Consider the following 19,296-nt stretch of genomic DNA (forward strand, 5'->3'; position numbering starts at 1 on the left):
GGGATCGATCCCAAACCGACCGCGCATCATGCGAGCGCTGTACATGTTTGAGTGAACAGCAAGATAATCCTCAGAAACAGGTATCTGCTTTTTATTAAAGATCACTGTTTAAACAGATGTCTGCTTCAAAGTGAATACACTTTCAACCAGTCCGAGTGTATCGGTTCTTTGTATTTTGATTCCTGTGTTATCCTGTCTGTGGAATGGTGCATTTAAAAAATACTATAAAATATCCCTTACTACTATTGGAAAGTGTAGCTGATTTCCTCTCTAAGACTATATGTCAAAATTACCAAATGTTTGACATCCAATAGCCGATGATAAATTAAAAAAAAGAAGAAAAAAAAAGAACAACAACAATAGCATGCACGTCACGTCAGTAGGTAACACTAAACCAAATAACATCCGAATGGGTAAATTTTAAATGAGCCTACTTTTATATTTAGCCCAATTAAAGTTTCAATAATGGCTATTACTTTTTGCCTTGAAACATAGTTTATAAATACCTTCAGCTACATGCCTATAAAATATATATTATATATATATATTTTTTTTGTTGTTTTTTTGAGGGGGGTGGATCTTGATAGCGTGTCACACGCGTTAATTAATGACGTCAGTGTTTTATGCGTACACAATCAACACACTAAGTTAAAAAGGATGCATGGCGTCTAGGAAGTCTAAAAAAGGTAGACTGCGACTGCCTACCAGTCCTGCCATTGGTCATAAATGTAACAATTCTTGGGATTTTTTAAAAGTTTTATCTGAGCAGTAAATGTGTCAAGTAAGCGTTTGAGCGAAAATTGGGGTTGGGGGGGGGGGGGGGGGGGGTTTATAAAAATATCCCTTAATATATAAAAACTGAGCCACCAAAGGTTCTACTTTTTCCAGTTAATACTTTGGGGGTGGGATTGTGATTTTCATATTTATGGGTCATGAATTGATTGATATATTGCATATAGTGGTTTTTGACCATATGTATATGTTAATATTGTCTACTGTTTTATTTTATTTGGTATAGTACAGCCTCAAATGGCGTCTTCGAAATTGATATATAAATTATAATATATGTCATGTTATGCGCAAAAAACGTATACTATGAACAGTTTTGCTGACTAATCAATTCAGTGAATTCAATTTATCGTTTGTGTTGTCTGAATGACTAAACTATATTCCGTGATCAAAATCGTATCACTGCACAAGGCAGAGTTGAAAGGACGTTATAGGCCAAGTCGTGATTGCTTCCAAGATCCACTATCAGCTGTTCGTCCTTAAGAGGATCGCCACTACCTTAGGAGATCCGTAACAAAGTTTCATCCCTCCTGCACTACCTATATGACTGTCACTAGATTAGCTCAGAAAACCCTAATTTGCCCAGGATCGAGCTCAATATAGAGCTGTGATTGCGTGCACTCATGACATCAGGTGTTCGCGAAAGGCGAGTATATCATGCCCTACCGGCAGTACGTCATGAGCACAACCTACAGCCATCAAGTCCATAGTGGAAAGTACACTATTTTTAACAAAAACTTGAAAAGGGATGTACAAGGTCAAAATAGGGAATTGCATCTGACATCATTTTAGTCAGTGTCATATCGTATATGAACTCAGAGAGTATCATAACACAAGCAATACCTAAACATCAAGGGTGTTCATGCGCTGGTTGGAGTTTCTTGGTAATTAATTAATATCAATGGATGACTGAAACTGCAACCAGGGCCCAAACGCCTGTGCTACTCGTAAAAAACCCCATGCTATTAAATTTTTCATTCAAATCGAACAACACAATCAAAATGCAATCAAATAAACATAAGGTTTATTGACATCCTGTAAAAAATAAAACGTCCATTATGTTAATGTTAACCATGGTATAGACCATCATATCACAGACTGTCTGCGTCTAGTATTCATCTTCACCCTCCTCCTCACCCTCCACAGAGTCGACGCCAACCTCTTCGTAGTCCTTCTCCAAGGCAGCCAGATCCTCGCGAGCCTCCGAGAACTCTCCCTCCTCCATACCCTCACCGACGTACCAGTGGACGAAGGCGCGCTTGGCGTACATCAGATCGAACTTGTGGTCGAGACGCGCCCACGCCTCGGCAATGGCGGTCGTGTTGCTCAACATGCAGACGGCACGCTGGACCTTGGCCAAGTCACCTCCCGGGACGACGGTGGGCGGCTGGTAGTTGATGCCGACCTTGAACCCGGTGGGACACCAGTCGACGAACTGGATGGTCCTCTTGGTCTTGATGGTGGCGATGGCTGCGTTGACGTCCTTGGGCACGACGTCACCACGGTACAGCATGCAGCAGGCCATGTACTTTCCGTGACGAGGATCGCATTTGACCATCTGGTTGGCAGGCTCGAAGGTTGCGTTGGTGATCTCGGCAACAGACAGCTGTTCGTGGTAGGCCTTCTCGGCGGAGATGACCGGGGCGTAGGTGGCCAGGGGGAAGTGGATACGTGGGTAGGGCACCAAGTTGGTTTGGAACTCGGTCAAGTCAACGTTGAGGGCGCCGTCGAATCGGAGAGAGGCAGTAATGGAACTGACGATCTGACCAATGAGACGGTTCAGGTTGGTGTATGTCGGACGTTCAATGTCGAGGTTTCGACGACAGATGTCGTAGATGGCCTCGTTGTCGACCATGAAGGCGCAGTCGGAGTGTTCCAGGGTGGTATGGGTGGTCAGGATGGAGTTGTAGGGTTCCACTACCGCCGTGGAGATCTGAGGAGCGGGGTAGACGGCGAACTCTAGCTTGGATTTCTTTCCATAGTCCACCGACAGGCGCTCCATGAGAAGTGAGGTGAAACCCGACCCTGTACCACCACCGAAACTGTGGAAGATGAGGAATCCCTGGAGACCAGTGCACTGGTCGGCCAGCTTCCGGATTCTGTCAAGGACGAGGTCGACGATCTCCTTGCCGATTGTGTAGTGACCGCGGGCGTAGTTGTTGGCGGCATCTTCCTTTCCGGTGATCAGCTGCTCGGGGTGGAAGAGTTGACGATATGTGCCGGTTCGTACCTCGTCTGCAAAGAAAGTGGTGTCACATATAATGTTCTTTTAGATGATGTAAAAATTGAAGAAACAATTGAGCAATATAAGAAAGTGTGAACAATATCGTCAATTGTCGTCAATTTCTTTCTTAAATTTGGAATTATGTTTGAACCGTTAATGAGCAATTGGCCTTAGAGTTTAAACCAAACTGCCGCGGAAGCATGAAACATAGAATATAAACAAACTACAAAACGGTATTTTCGGACGATGTCTTTTATCCGAGACCTCGGTCTTTGACGAGAGCTATCACCTTTGTCCACCAGTTGATTGTTTTGCTACCCTTAGCATGTCAATTTATATGGATCGGTGGCGCAGTGGTTAAGCCATCGGACTACAGGCTGGTAGGTATAGGGTTCGTAGCCTGGTACCGACTCCAACAGACAGAGTTCTTAAGGGCTCAATGGGTTGGTGTAAAGGCACTACACCCTCTTCTATCTCACTAACCACTAACCGTCTAACAACTAACCCACTATCCTGGACAGACAGCCCATATAGCTGAGGTGTGTGCCCAGGACAGCGTGCTTGAACCGTAATTGGATATAAGCACGAAAATAAGTTGAAATGAAATTTATATGGTTTTAATATAGAAACATCTTAAATGGCTCCCATTAAGTTAAAGGAGCAGATAATAGCTCCCCACAATTGTTTTCCACAGGTGCTTTGTTATTCTTTGGTAAAGGAAGAAAATTTTAAAACGTTTTCCTTTGTTTTTGCTAACCGATCACTAATAGTTATATTTCGTAACCAGTGAAGCTGGTTTCAGTCTGATTAATTTTGTAATTAGCTGTTTGTTACATACCGACGACAGTTGGTTCCAAATCGACGAAGACAGCCCGTGGAACGTGCTTTCCCGCCCCCGTCTCGCTGAAGAACGTGTTGAAGGAGTCGTCCCCTCCCCCAATCGTCTTGTCGGACGGCATCTGCCCATCAGGCTGGATTCCGTGCTCCAGACAGTACAACTCCCAGCATGCATTGCCGATCTGGACTCCGGCCTGTCCCACGTGGATACTGATGCATTCCCTCTAGAAAACAAAACAATCTTGATGTATTCCGTATAAGTCTGTTTAGTTTAAAGAGACATTCCTGAGTTTGCTGTAATTTTAAAGATGCTGTCGACTAACAGAGACTTTTTAACGATTGTAATTACGTATCAAATATATTTTTCTGCATAATATATTAGTGGCTGTATATTAAACGTGTTTCTGATTGTTCTAATGTCGGAAACATCTTACAATGTAGAAAATTCAGGAATGTCCCTTTAATGATACGATTAGATTGAGCACGCTAACTAATAATCGGTTGCTGTAAACGATATGCGTTTAACGAAACATCAGAACATTTTAAACTACAGCTCTCTGGTATCTAACACATCATGATACGGTTATATGTGAACATGTGGTCGATAGAAAGGAAGAAAAAACACGCTGCTGCAGTATACTGACATAGACTACTCCTGCTGATAAAGCAACACGGGATTCCAGTCACAGGACAGTACATACCACGGTCTTTGATGTACCAATCGTGGGGCGCCGCTACTAAAACACAAATCAACTGAGGGCTATTGATCTTACGACCCATCGAACCTGAGACGAGTGCTCTGTCACTGGACTACCCCTCACCCCACCCCACCCCACCCCACCCCACCCACCCCAGCCCAGCATACTGGGTGTCAAACGTTCGATTTTTCCGACACTAAAGAGGTCTTTAAAGAAAACCCTCTATATTTGTCCGTTAGCAGCAAGGGATCCTTCGGGCATAGTAACGCATAACTTCTTGAGCTAAACAAAAAGGCACTTTTAAACTGAAAAGAAGACACTTTTGTATTTTTGGGAGAGTAACTTCCCTTACCCCCCCCCCCCCCCCCAGGTACGACCCTGGACTGGTGTTTGTGTATGGAGAGGGGAATGGTGCCCACAGTTTTTGACGTATGCTAGATTTTGTAAACGATTCTGTGACAGCAAATGCAATCTTTTGATCTAAATTACCTGTAAACTGTTTTGCACGGGTCAATAAATGTTTTAGTTTCGTAGGGACATACGAGTACATGTGTTATTCGCAATACTTGACACGTAGTATCATAATTGGATCTCGCAGCTAAAAGGTCACGCCCCACCCTGTGTTCCCGGGTAGCTGTCAGACTGTTTTACACCGATGGTGCTTTAAGAACTGACACAAAACTAATTGGAGAAGGGGTTGGAGGTAGAGGGCTTTCAACTTCACACTACAGGCCTGGGATCTCAGTGTGTATGTGTGTGTGTGTGTGTGTGTGTGTGTGTGTGGGATGGGGGGGGGGGTGTTACAATATCTAGAGTAGGGGACACAAGCCAGATTTTAATCTTTATACTATACAGAGGGAAAAAAACGACCATTAATATCTGCCTCCTCCCCTCCCACCCCCCCACCCCCCCCCCCCACCCCCCGCAGGTTCCTACGGGCCTGCACTATCCACAAAATAACAAAAATAAGCAAAAAAACTAGCAACAAATATTTTTAAAGGTAATTCTCGCAATCATAGTACAATATCCATTTTCCATTAAAAAAAAAAGCATTACTCGCCAGACAGAAAAAGTTAATATGTTGACCCCCTTCTCTAGCACTAAAGAATTGACAGAAAGATAAAGAAGAAAATGACTATACTGTTAGTAATCCGTGGACTCATGTTTAGCATTCTAAAATGTTAGTGTGAATTTCAAATCAACTTCCCCCTACAGCTTGATGCAGTCGAAACGTCGTCTAGTCATACATCAGTCCGGAAGGACGTAGAAAGTATTAAAGGGGCAGACCCTAGTTTCAGCCCGTGAAAATGCACACTAAGTTTAGTTAACCTACAAACCTGTAACACATTTGGATAAAGTTACAACTGAGTGAAACATGAGTCTCTGACTTTCAAATGGTGAAATACCCTCTGAAAATAGACTAAAACTCGATTCCATAACTGTTACTTCTCAGACGCACGCGCGTTTTTAAAAATATGACATATGCATTTTGTGATATTAAAAACACCAGGATGACCAAAAACATTTTGGATAATCTAAAAAATAAAAAATAAGTCAAGTATGATTTTAGTTATCAAAATAGTAAACAAATATGTCTAAGTGTTTAAAAACTTGGGTATGTCCCTTTAAGAAAAGTATTGACTTAATATGCGCCTAGCCCCGAGTACTCTGACTGTGGCATAATCGTTGAAATGTCCATCAAGCTCTCTTAAGCCAAAATGATCGGGCTAATGTGCGCTCTGCACTAGTCAAACATAACAAAAATTAATGAACATAAAATAAAATGGTTTTGTATATATGTTCTGTAATAACCCAGAGAAACATTATTCACTTACCATTATGATTGTCTGGAAGACTGATATTTGAAAGTGATGATTTCTCAATCAGTTCTACACCAAAAGTGTGATAACCGGGCACCCAGAAATCTCTTTTTATAGCACATATCCAGCACATGACCATAGCGACCAAATGTTTTGTTATGGTATATTAACGCTGCTACCAGTTCTCTCCCTTTGTCAATGTTTAAAAGATGGCAGTGGGTGTCTGTTGTTGGTAATTTATGTTAATTTATGATGTTCGGGGCTACCTATCAATGAGTGTTTCGGCGGGTAGGAGGAAAACACGACCGGGCCTGTGAGCCGTTGTGTAAATATAATAATTTACATTTGGTAACAAGCTGACATCTGTTGCAAAGGGTCCGTTCAACAATGCCCGATTCTTTTGTTCTTTGTACAATAAAATGGGGGTGGGGGGTGGGGGTTAAGGGCATGGGATGCGTTGTGAACCTCGACATACATACAATATATAAATATTCATACATCAATACATACATAAGCGGGATCGACCACGTAGCTTGTAGGCCCAATGCATATGGATGAGTTAAAGAACATCCTTTTTATGGATGACTCGATAGCTCAGAACCTATTGTGGTTAGTCTGCAATTTGCGGACGATTCGGTGCCACAGGTTCAAGTCCCAACAACAGCATGATACAATTTGTGAGGCCAGAAAGGATTTAATTATTCCCTGCGCCAGTGTGTTAATATCTATGTATGTAACAGTCCACATTGACATACATATGCAATATATCATGGGCGTACATAGGATATTGAAAAGGGGGTTTCCAAAATAGATTGCAGAGATATTGGGCATATATTTCTATGTTGAGTTTTGAAAAGGGGGGTTCCAAAATAGATTGCAGAGATATTGGGCATATATTTCTATGTTGAGTAAATATAATAATGTCAGATATCAATGTCAGATATATTAAATTATAAAAAAAGCGATTTCGGGGGGGGGGGGGGGTTCGGTCGAACCCATCGAACCCCCCCTATGTACGCCCATGTATATAGATATTCATACATCAATAGCTCAGAACGTATCGTGGCAAGTCTGCAAGTTGTGGGCGATTCGGTGTCATAGGTTCGAGTCCCAGCAACGGCATGGGACAATTTGTGAGGCCCAAAAGGATTTAATTATCCCCTGCGCCAGTGCATTAATATCTATGTATGTAATAGTCAACCTCGACATACAATATTATATATATATATATATATATATATATATATATATATATATATATATATATATATATATATATATATATATAATAGACACACACACACACACACACACACACACACACACACACACACACACATACATACATACATACATACATACATACATACATACATACATACATACATAATGTGGGTCGAATCACCTCGGTAGGTCCATTCAACTGATTGGGGGTTTTCTCGTTCCAACCAGTGCACAACAACTGGTCAAATGCCTCCCGCTATATTTTTCAATTACATGTAGTAGCAAGGGATCTTTTATATGCACCACTCCACAGACTGGATAGCACATACCACGGTCTTTGATATACCAGTCGTACCTGCGGTTCACTGCCTGGAAGAAGAATTCGCCCAATGGTCCCACAGACGCGGATCGATCTTAGACCGACCGCACATGAGGCGAGCGCTTTACCACTGGGCCACGTCCCGCCGCTGCGCCTATAAGAGACATGTTTGAGCTAGTTTGAGTGTATTGGCTTAGCTTAGCTTAGTAACTGGTTTAACGTGTCCATATACCACTAGGGTTTCGAACACTGTGTATTGGCCAACCTATCTTGACACCGTTGTCGGGTTCCTGATTTAGAGCATGCACTTCAAATGACATATCTTCAAAATTTGTTTCACAATTAATATATAAATCATGTCAGGTGCTAAAATCTAATACCCATATTTACAGTTTTATCGACTGAATATCAGGCCCATAGAAACTGGGGGCAGGGACTGGGGAGGGGGGAGGGACCACATCTCCCCACTCGAGGACAAAAATGTACGTTTTTTTTTTAAATATATAAATAAAGATAAAAACATGGCTTGTGCCCCCTTACTAGAGGCTGTGACCCCTCATTACAGATTGTGTCCCGCCCCCCCCGCCCCCCCCCCCCCCCCCCCCCTCCCCCCCCCCCCCCTTTTTAGAATCCGGACATGTTTTGGATGCAGTTACTCTTTGTAGACTTAGGTAAAATACAGGCTTCACCGAGGAATCGAAATTCAGCCAATCAGAGCACGGCTCCCACTCGGTGTACTTCAAGTTTACGAAGTGTCTGCTATTTGGTCCGCGCTCGCGTTGACCTTACTAAATGGCTTTATTCCAAATTCCGCCCACCTCAAACTTACCCCCCCCCCCCCCCTCCTGCTCCGGAGTTATTCACTGGCGAAGTCAGAGGCTAAATCCGAAGTGGGCGTGCCCGAACCTCTGTGGATAGGGGCACGTAAAAACCAGTTTCCCTCCCTTCCCTAAATTATTATTTACAGACGAAATGTTACCTGGACATTGGGGACTACGCAGTGTTGTTAGTTTTAAATCACTGGCAGGATTCTGCAAGTAAGGTTTTGATTGGTGGACATGAGCTCGAACTGGCTGGTGTTAGATCCACATGTAATAGTGGAGCTAATTTTAATTAGATTGGGGACTACGCAGTGTTGTTAGTTTTAAATCACTGGCAGGATTCTGCAAGTAAGGTTTTGATTGGTGGACATGAGCTCGAACTGGCTGGTGTTAGATCCACATGTAATAGTGGAGCTAATTTTAATTAGATTGGGGACTACGCAGAGTTGTTAGTTTTAAATCACTGGCAGGATTCTGCAAGTAAGGTTTTGATTGGTGGACATGAGCTCGAACTGGTTGGTGTTAGATCCACATGTAATAGTGGAGCTAATTTTAATTAGATTGGGGACTACGCAGTGTTGTTAGTTTTAAATCACTGGCAGGATTCTGCAAGTAGGGTTTTGATTGGTGGACATGAGCTCGAACTGGCTGGTGTTAGATCCACATGTAATAGTGGAGCTAATTTTAATTATTGGGGATTGTTGTTAGTTTTAAATCACTGGCAGGATTCTGCAAGTAGGGTTTTGATTGGTGGACATGAGCTCGAACTGGCTGGTGTTAGATCCACATGTAATAGTGGAGCTAATTTTAATTAGATTGCGTGGACACGAGCTCCAACTGGCTGCTGTTAGATCCACATGTAATAGTGGAGCTAATTTTAATTAGATTGCGTGGACACGAGCTCCAACTGGCTGCTGTTAGATCCACATGTAATAGTGGAGCTAATTTTAATTAGATTGGGTGGACACGAGCTCGAACTGGCTGGTGTTAGATCCACATGTAATAGTGGAGCTAATTTTAATTAGATTGGGTGGACATGAGCTCTAACTGGCTGCTGTTAGAACCACATGTAATAGTGGAGCTAATTTTAATTAGATTGAGTGGACATGAGCTCCAACTGGCTGCTGTTAGATCCACATGTAATAGTGGAGCTAATTTTAATTAGATTGGGGCTGGGCGTAGCCCAGTGGTAAAGCGCTCACTTGATGCGCGATCGGTTTGAAATCGATCCTTGTCGATGGGCCCATTGGGCTATTGCTCGTTCCAGCCTGTGCACCACGACTGATATATCAAAGGCCGTGGTACGTGCTATCCTGTTTGTTGGATTGTGCACACAAAAGATCCCTTGCTACTAATGGAAAACTCCTGTCCTGGACGGAGGAGCCGGCTCAGGCCGACACCTGTGCCCATAACAGGCGTACACTAAAACAGCTTGCTCTGAATGTGCACGTTAAACCCTATGACTTGACATAATGGAAAAATGTAGCGGTTTTCTTCTCTAAGACTATATGTCAAAATTACCAAATTATGACATCCAATAACCGATGATTAATAAATCAAAGTGTTCTAGTCGTGTCGTTAAACAAAACAAACATTTAATGAATAATTATTCAAATATACTGCCACCTGACCTTTAAAACTTTGTCTGTGTGACATATATTATAGAATACGTTCCATACAGCACTGCAGGAAAACAAATACATATTTATTTTAATCTTGATGTCCGTGAACCCTTTCGAAACAACGAAGGCGTTACGATCTCGAGTCTTTTAATGTATACTATAATTATTTATGATTTGTTCGTTCCACGATGACCTTCCACGGAGATATTTAGCCCAGGTAAACACTGTGTGGACCGAAGTGTCAATATTACAAGTCACTTGAGTAAAACAGCTCTTCGCTGTCATGCCAACCCTCCTGTAAACATAAACCAGATAGCGTTTACGTGATTCACTATGGAGGATCTTCCCCCCCCCCCCCCCTCCCGCCCCGGAGTCGGTCACTGGCGAAGTCAGAGGCTGAATCCGGGGTGGGCGTGCCTGAACCTTAGTGGATAGGGGCACGCAAAATGAGTTGCCAGTTGCCAGTATGGAGGATCTGTTTTGGTCCAATGTAGATAAAGAGAGGTCCTGATAAGAATCACAGTGATTTTAGAAAAAAGTAGGTTATCTTGTCGAATTATAAACCTGAGAGTTGGTTATTAATATCAACATTATATGTTTTAAAAAAAATAGCAATTGTCGTTTTCGGTCCTGCTAATTAAATATGACCTACATATAGTACTGTTTTATTGTTACGTATAAATTATAATATAATATAATGGAATGGAATAGAATGGAATATAATGTGATGTAATGTGATGTGATGTGATGTGATGTAATGTGGTGCGGTGCGGTGCGGTGCGGTGTAGTGTGGCGTTATGTGATGTGATGTGATGTAATGTGATGTGGTGCGGTGCGGTGTGGTGTAGTGTAGTGTGGTGTTATGTGATGTGATGTGATGTGATGTGATGTGGTGCGGTGCGGTGCGGTGCGGTGCGGTGCGGTGCGGTGCGGTGCGGTGTAGTGTGGTGTTATGTGATGTGATGTGACGGAGCGGAGCAGAACGGAACACAACAAGAATATCATAGATCACAATAGAATAAGAACAGAACAGAAGAGAACAGAAGAGAATAGATCAAACAGAAGAGAAATTAAAAGTACACGGCCCTTCTTCGACGGCATATAATAGTTTTGATTTAAACGTAATTTCCTGTATGCTTAGACATATTGTGTGTTCTAGGTTGCTCTATACACAAGCTCAAAACAAACTCTTGATGTGACAGAAATTTGATGACACTGGGTTTTTGTAAGACTCTTCAAGAAATACATCCCACTGAAAGACCAACGTTTAAAAATTCACAACACTTTGATTAATCAGCAACATAAGCATTCACTCATCTCCAGATGAGACTCTGCCTTGTGCAGAGATACGATTTTGATTACGGAATACGGTTTGTCAATCAAGTAAGAATCTAAATTTGAGACACATACCACAAGATGTTTTAAGAGAACTAGCTATGTGGGCTATGTAATTCTCAAACGAGATTTATAACAGTTCGAGCGGCGTGCACTTGTTTCGTGTATTGTGAAAGGGGCAGGATGTAAGGGTTCAGTTGGCAGAGCGCTCGGTTGAGGTGCTTTGATTGTAGGATCAACAACCCTCATGAACCAATTCTCTAACTGCTTTTGTTTCACGTCCCAATCAGTGTCCCACGACCGGTATATCAAAGGTCGTTAATATGTGCTGCCCTGTCTGTGGGAAAGTACACAATGGCTGCCAATGGAAAATGTAGCGTGTTTTCCTTTTACTTTACATATGAGAATTACCAAATGTTTGACATCCAAAAGCCGATGATTAAAATAAATCAATGTACCCTAGTGGTGTCGTTAAACATTTTTTCACCCAAGTATTGTGAAATGTGATTTACAGTAAAATACTCGTGTCGAGATCCAAAGCTTAAAATATAAACAAACAATATGCTTGTGGCCACAATATACTCTATCTACATTTATTTACATTTATTATATAATTTTAAATGTGTTTATTAGAGTTAAATCTGTTACGCAGTCCTACAAAGGAAGAAAATATTTTATTTAACGACGCACTCAACATATTTTATTTACGGTTATATGGCATCAAACATATGGTTAAGGACCACACAGATATTGAGAGAGGAAACCCGCTGTCGCCATTTCATAGGCTACTCTTTTCGATTAGCAGCAAAGGATCTTTTATATGCACCATCCCATAGACAGGGTAGTACATACCACGGCCTTTGATATACCAGTTGTGGTGCACTGGCTGGAACGAGAAATAGCCCAATGGGCCCACTGACAGTGATCGATCCCAAACCGACCGCGCATCAAGCGTGCGCTTTACCACTGGGCTACCGCAGTCCTACAAGTCCTTTATTAGCCTAGTAGCACTAACGTCAAGATAGCATTTTAAAGGCATACGACCCTCTAAAACGTAATATCCCGTCTTCAGTGTTTTGCTTGAAATGTGAGATTCAGCTTCAAAGGTACCGAGCGATGGTTTTGGACGATCTTTCACTTAAAGGGACATTCCTGAGTTTACTGCATTGTAAGATGTTTCCGACTAATAACATATTTCTACGATAAACGTGCATATTAAATATATTTTCTTGTTTAGAATATCAGTGTCTGTATATTTATTCAGTGTGCTTCTGGTCGTCTTAATATTTGTAAGAAGCCCAAACTGGATTTTGTCTTCAAATAATTTCGTAGGCCTTACGTACGAAAAAACATATTTTAGGAAATAAAATGAAATTTAACCTAGTACTAATATTAGAACGATCAGAAAAACGTTTAATATACAGCCACTAATATTTTATGCAGAAAAATATATTTGATATGTAATTACAATCGTTAAAAAGTCTCTTTTAGTCGATAACATCATAAAAATTGCAGCAAACTCAGGAATGTCCCTTTAACACATGGCCACTTACGGCAATAACCGCATTAAAAAGAAAGAAAAAATGAGTTCGTATAAAACTTAGTAATATATTTTTATATGCATTTTAACTTTAGTCATTATATCTAGAGTTATATGCCAATTCACAGGTTCCCTTTTCACACAAACGGACTATAGTCGCTTTGAGAGATCTCATTAAATGTAACTGTGTGTGAAGAATATATAGGACGTAGTGTAAACATTTTTCATAACACTCTCCTGATATACTGGTCAAATGATCAAACAAACCTGTGTTTGTATCTGTGTAATCACCATAACATTAACTTACTATAGTACTTATATACGTAGCAACCGCGTGTTCACAGACAATAGTCGGATTTTAAAGGATCCTTTCAACTGAAAATACTTATGAAGTTGAGTTTATTTAGCTAATAAACATGTTATGTCTACCCTACCCGAAGATTTCTACGCTTTGCAATTACCCATATTTTACAATATTTACAGGACCGATTATAATTATATAATAATATATTTAAAAAAATAAAAAAATAACAAAAAAACAAGACAAAAAAACAAAAACAGCAACAAAACAATAATAATAAAATTACCGTAATAATAATAAAAAAAAAAAAAAATGTTTAATACCGACACCACTAGTGCATTAGTAATCATCGGCTACTGGATGTTAAACTTTGGATAATTTCTGTACTGGTCAAACATTTGATTTTTCACATGTACTCTTGAACGAGACATTTTTTTCATTAGTGACAAGGTATTTTTATATGCAGTTTCCCACAGACAGGGTAATACATACCATGTACTTTGACATACGGTACCAGTCGTGGTGTACTGGTTGGAACAGGGAGAAAGCTAATCAGAGAATGGCAAATGCAAAATATAAACAGAGCCACTAGCGTAGGCTGGGGTATATGGGGCCATGCCCTACGTCCTGTCCCTAACATCATTCCAATACTTGATACTTGATAGTTGGCTCATTTGGGATAGCGCTCGCCTGAAGATCGAACTTCCACGGCGGACGCATTGCTTTTTTTCCCTTGTCCTAACCAATGGTCTATGTCTGGTATATCAAAGACCGTAGTACGCCTATGTGCTGTCCGGTTTGTTGGAAAGTGTATAGCCTAGATGTAAAATATCCCTAAGTGTTGCCAATGGGAAAATGTAGCGTGTTTCTTCTGAAGAATGTTTGTTTTGTTTGACAACATCACTAGAGCACATTGATTAATTAATCATCGGCCATTGAATATCAAACATTTGGTAATTCTGACACGTAGTTATCAGAAAGAAAGAAAGAAATGTTTTATTTAACGACGCACTCAACACATTTTATTTACGGTTATATGGCGTCAGACACGTGGTTAAGGACCACACAGATTTTGAGAGGAAACCCGCTGTCGCCACTACATGGGCTACTCTTCCGATTAGCAGCAAGGGATCTTTTATTTGCGCTTCCCACAGGCAGGATAGCACAAACCATGGCCTTTGTTGAACCAGTTATGGATCACTGGTCGGTGCAAGTGGTTTACACATACCCATTGAGCCTTGCGGAGCACTCACTCAGGGTTTGGAGTCGGTATCTGGATTAAAAATCCCATGCATCGACTGGGATCCGAACACAGTACCTACCAGCCTGTAGACCGATGGCCTGCCACGACGCCACAGAGGCCGGTTTCGTAGTTATCAGAGAAAACCCGCTAGATTTTTTCTAATACTGCAAGTGATCTTTTATATGCACTTTCCCACAGACAGAAAAGCCTTTGACCAGTTGTGGTGCACTGATTGGAATGAGAAAAAAAACATCAGTTGAATGAATCCACCGAGGTGGTTCGATCCTGCGACGCAAACGCCTCAAGCGAGCAAAGAAAGAAAGAAGTGTTTTATTTAACGACGCACTCAACACATTTTATTTACGGTTATATGGCGTCAGACATATGGTTAAGGACCACACAGATTTTGAGAGGAAACCCGCTGTCGCCACTACATGGGCTACTCTTCCGATTAGCAGCAAGGGATCTTTTATTTGCGCTTCCCACAGGCAGGATAGCACAAACCATGGCCTTTGTTGAACCAGTTATGGATCACTGGTCGGTGCAAGTGGTTTACACCTAGCCATTGAGCCTTGCGGAGCACTCACTCAGGGTTTGGAGTCGGTATCTGGATTAAAAATCCCATGCCTCGACTGGGATCCGAACCCAGTACCTACCAGCCTGTAGACCGATGGCCTGCCACGACGCCACCGAGGCCGGTCCTCAAGCGAGCACTTAGTGAATTACCAAATGTTACAATTTCAGTTAAACCGTTTTTGTATCAAATAATCAGCTGTTACTTTGGTAGTAGGATCGAACCCCTATGTTTTCCCGTTCCAACCAGTGTTCCACGACTAGAATCTGTGCTTTCCTGTATCTGGAAAATTGCATATGAAAAATAGAGCAGATTTTCTCTAAGATAATATATCAGAATTATCAAATGTTTCACCATTGATTAATACATCAATGTACTCCAGTGGTGTCGTTAACTAAACAAACATTAACTTTTGCTTTAATTTTTGCTCGAGTCCGAATTCATATTCCAGTCCGTATTCTTATAATAGAAAACAACTTGACTCCACCGAACGATGTCAACAACGAGTAGTCGATTGCATTTAAAAGACTGGAAACAACTTTTGACCGATATTCGAAAGAGTATTACAAATGGCACCATAGACAAACTGTTTGAAAATGAAGACTTTGTTTTCGACTTGTTAAAGGTAACATTCCTAACAAACCCAAGTTGTTCAGGGCCGCATCACGTGATGACGATTGTGATGGCCGAAAGTCGTTACAATGCTGTGAATGCAAGCGAACAACAGGTCCGGACCTAGTCTAAAATAGACGGAGGAGGGGGGGGGGGGGGGGGTGATAGAATTGAAGCAGACTTCTCTAGCTGAAAACAATAAAAGAAAACTTCCTTTTTTTCATATTCAAGGATGGTAGCAACCCCCCCCCCCCCCCCCCCCCCACACACACACACAAACACACATACGTGACATAGGCCTACAGTACAGGTACGGTTCTGAACATTGGGGCCCTTTTAAGTTTTATAGAAATGTTTTAATATATAATACTTATTGTGAATATTTATTTAGTTACAGATTTAAAAAAAAGTCATCTAGGCTAATAAACTAGTATTACTAATTACTAAGATGTCAGTTGCGCGAACCGTGCACAAGAAAACAAAGTGAATGGAATTGGAAGCATAACACAGTTAAGGACGTTGACGAGTAGTGCACTGGTCGACAACGGTCGTTGTGGTGCAATATTGTTTTTGCTTTTTACATAATAAATATCACATATTTTACCATATAATTTCATTTCTGATACATTTTTCATATATTGTGACGACTTATCCCATTTACATTAATCAGTTGATGTATGAAGATGCAGTGGACACTGCCGCTAAGACAGAGTACCTCGCCACCCTTGAACAGTTTGCTTCAGAGGCTCTCAGTGCAAGCAGGTTTGTAGAGACATTCTTACTGTGATTGTCTCCCCTTTTGTGACTTTTTTGTTTTATCTCATCAGTCAAAGAACGAAAGAAATGGTTTATGTGATAACGCATTGAAACCTGCTGATGCCATTCTAACTCCCTCTTTCTTTCTCTCCCTTCTCCCTCTTCCTTCTCCCTCTTCCTTCTCCCTCCCTCCCTCTATCTCTCTCTCTCTCTCTCTCTCTCTCTCTCTCTCTCTCTCTCTCTCTCTCTCTTCTTTCTCACTCTCCCCTCTGCTCCCCTTCCTCTCTCTTCCATCATCAATACCTTCTTCCCTGTCTCTTTCAAAATAACCATATTAGACATCAAACAGCAGTAGTTTGAAATGTGCTGAGGAGTCTTAACAAATAATCCTTTTCTTTTCATTGGTCTCCTTGTTATTACTTTTATTAGAAAAAATGTTCTCTATTTTAGTGTCGACCAAGCTGCCTCAACATTGTTGAACATCTTCCAGCGGTACCGGTCCCGGGACGATTACGTCAATGTCTGTGTCCAGCTCCTCATCACTGTGACAACCCTGACTGTCAGCAGTGAAGCAATTGTAACTTTATTCACAGTACACACTTTTAGTTTTGAGGGCACAAGATCATGACACCTCTGCTCGCCCATAAATTAATCCAATGAGTACAAAATAACTAGTGATTATCTCCCTTGTTTGAACAAACACTTCTTCTCTTACTTTAATAAAATTTTAGCTTGTGCTAACCGTTCCACCTTTTACCCCGTAGGGCTCAAATTCTTTTTTAAATATTATATTTATTTTTAGAAATGCCTGCTCTAAAATGTGACTAAAATAAATTTAATTAAAGTAAATTTAAATTTTATATAAAAAAAAAAAAAAAAAAGGAAAGGAAATTAGTTTGGTTTTGAACCAATTTTTTTATTTAGATCTGCGCGTCTTAATTTAATAATTATTAGTTCCCTACCCCTTTTCCTAAAAATAATGAGTCAAAATTGTCCCGTAGTATTACTGTCCCGAGCCACGCCACTGGCTATGCCTGAAACCATAGAGGTATATGGGCATGTTAAAGGTACTTTCTCTCTCTCTCTCTCTCTCTCTCTCTCTCTCTCTCTCTCTCTCTCTCTCTCTCTCTCTCTCTCTCTCTCTCTCGCTTACTTTGATTATCTCTCTTGTTGGAATAACTACTTCTCGTACTTTTATTATCTCTCTTGTTTGACTAACTACTTCTCTTACTTTGAGTATCTCCCTTGTTTGAATAACTACACATCTTATGTAACTGATTATCTCCCTTGTTTGAATAACCACACTTCTCTTGTAACAGTTTATCTCCCTGGTTTCAAAAATGACACTTCCGTAACTTTGATTATCTCCATTGCTTGGACAACCACACTTCCATGCTAACTTTGATTATCTCTTGTTTGTACAAGGACACATCTCTAACTTTGATTATCTCCCTTGTTTGAACAACTACACATCTCTAATTTTGATTATCTCCCTTGTTTGAACAACTACACCTCTGTTACCTATAATGCTAAAAAAAAAAAAACAGTTTTCCCAATGAAAATTACACTTTATTTTACATTTTGGTTATAATCCTTAACGTAATTATAAATATGTTGGCACTAATTTTTTTTAGGATGTATTGTGCAACTAAAAACTTAAAATATGTTAAATATACCGTAGCAATTTTGTTTTCAGTCACGTGACGTGTGCGTGTCTGTTGTTGACGCTCTGTGGGGTGTTGCTGCCAGTGTGAATGATGTTGCAAGTCGCCGATTGCGAGGTTGTGCCTGCCAGTGTCTGTATCAGTTGGAGGAGTTTGTACCAGTAAGTATTCTATGACGTTCATCAACAGAGTTTTTCTGATACCGATTTGTCCACTGTCGGTCATCCGTCAACTCCAGTCCCTGGAGATTTTGTTGGATATTTCTGAAATTATTCTAAAACTTGTTAAATGGCTTTTGCATTTACAATTAATTCATGCATACCGTATTTTCCCATGTATTATGCACATTTTTTCCCAAAATATACAGGTGAAAAATGGGTGTGCACATTATACATACCGGTAACAATAGAACAAATTATCTTTTACAAATATCCAGTGATCACCCATAAAAAAAATTGTCAATCGGTAGTTTACTGTTCTTTACAAGTTACTCACAGTGTTCATTACAACAAAATGCCAAAACCCTCTTAAAAATCGCATTTCACTTGTGATGGTTGTAATAAATGTAAAATAAATATACAAAAGCATCCTTATCTTGCCAATAAGTGTACAAAAATGACAAAAATGGACTGTAAATATATTTAATTTTCGTGAGATTTAATTCAGCCATTTCTGTCAAACCGGAAATATATGACATTACTATAAAATAAGAAATCTCTAGCATTCACTTTAGGCACGAGAACCAAACATAATAAGCTGTTTTGTTTTCATTTATTTATTTATATCATTTTGTCTTGATTTATGCATGTGTGACATGTAAAGTATGCAAGTACTAGCCTATGGTTTGTGTGACATGTAGGTCTATGTACGCAAGTACCTAATTTAAGTTTAATTACCACTGCTTTCAATTTTAGTTA

The 19,296-nt window shown here is 40.6% G+C and overlaps 2 protein-coding genes across 2 annotated transcripts in view; one reads left to right on the forward strand and one right to left on the reverse strand.

Annotated features, from left to right (window-relative positions):
* Positions 1 to 1,799: 1,799 nt before the first annotated feature.
* Positions 1,800 to 6,499, reverse strand: LOC121384119 (tubulin alpha-1 chain). The gene is made up of 3 exons (XM_041514362.1): positions 6,384 to 6,499; positions 3,852 to 4,074; positions 1,800 to 3,024 (listed from the first exon to the last, which is right to left on the reverse strand). Exons 1-3 carry the CDS (start codon positions 6,384 to 6,386, stop codon positions 1,898 to 1,900), a joined length of 1,353 nt encoding a protein of 450 aa, XP_041370296.1. The 5' UTR covers positions 6,387 to 6,499; the 3' UTR covers positions 1,800 to 1,897.
* Positions 6,500 to 15,829: 9,330 nt separating this feature from the next.
* The window catches only part of LOC121384129 (AP-5 complex subunit beta-1-like), a 28,946-nt gene continuing 25,479 nt past the window's right edge, over positions 15,830 to 19,296 (forward strand). Inside the window, exons 1-4 of the mRNA XM_041514374.1 lie at positions 15,830 to 15,972; positions 16,630 to 16,721; positions 17,166 to 17,292; positions 18,412 to 18,540. Coding sequence (XP_041370308.1) covers positions 15,841 to 15,972; positions 16,630 to 16,721; positions 17,166 to 17,292; positions 18,412 to 18,540 — 480 coding nt within the window. The 5' untranslated portion in view covers positions 15,830 to 15,840. The remainder of the gene's footprint in view (positions 15,973 to 16,629; positions 16,722 to 17,165; positions 17,293 to 18,411; positions 18,541 to 19,296) is intronic.

Source organism: Gigantopelta aegis, chromosome 2 (assembly GCF_016097555.1).
Source record: "Gigantopelta aegis isolate Gae_Host chromosome 2, Gae_host_genome, whole genome shotgun sequence".
NCBI classification, from domain to species: Eukaryota; Metazoa; Mollusca; class Gastropoda; order Neomphalida; family Peltospiridae; genus Gigantopelta; species Gigantopelta aegis.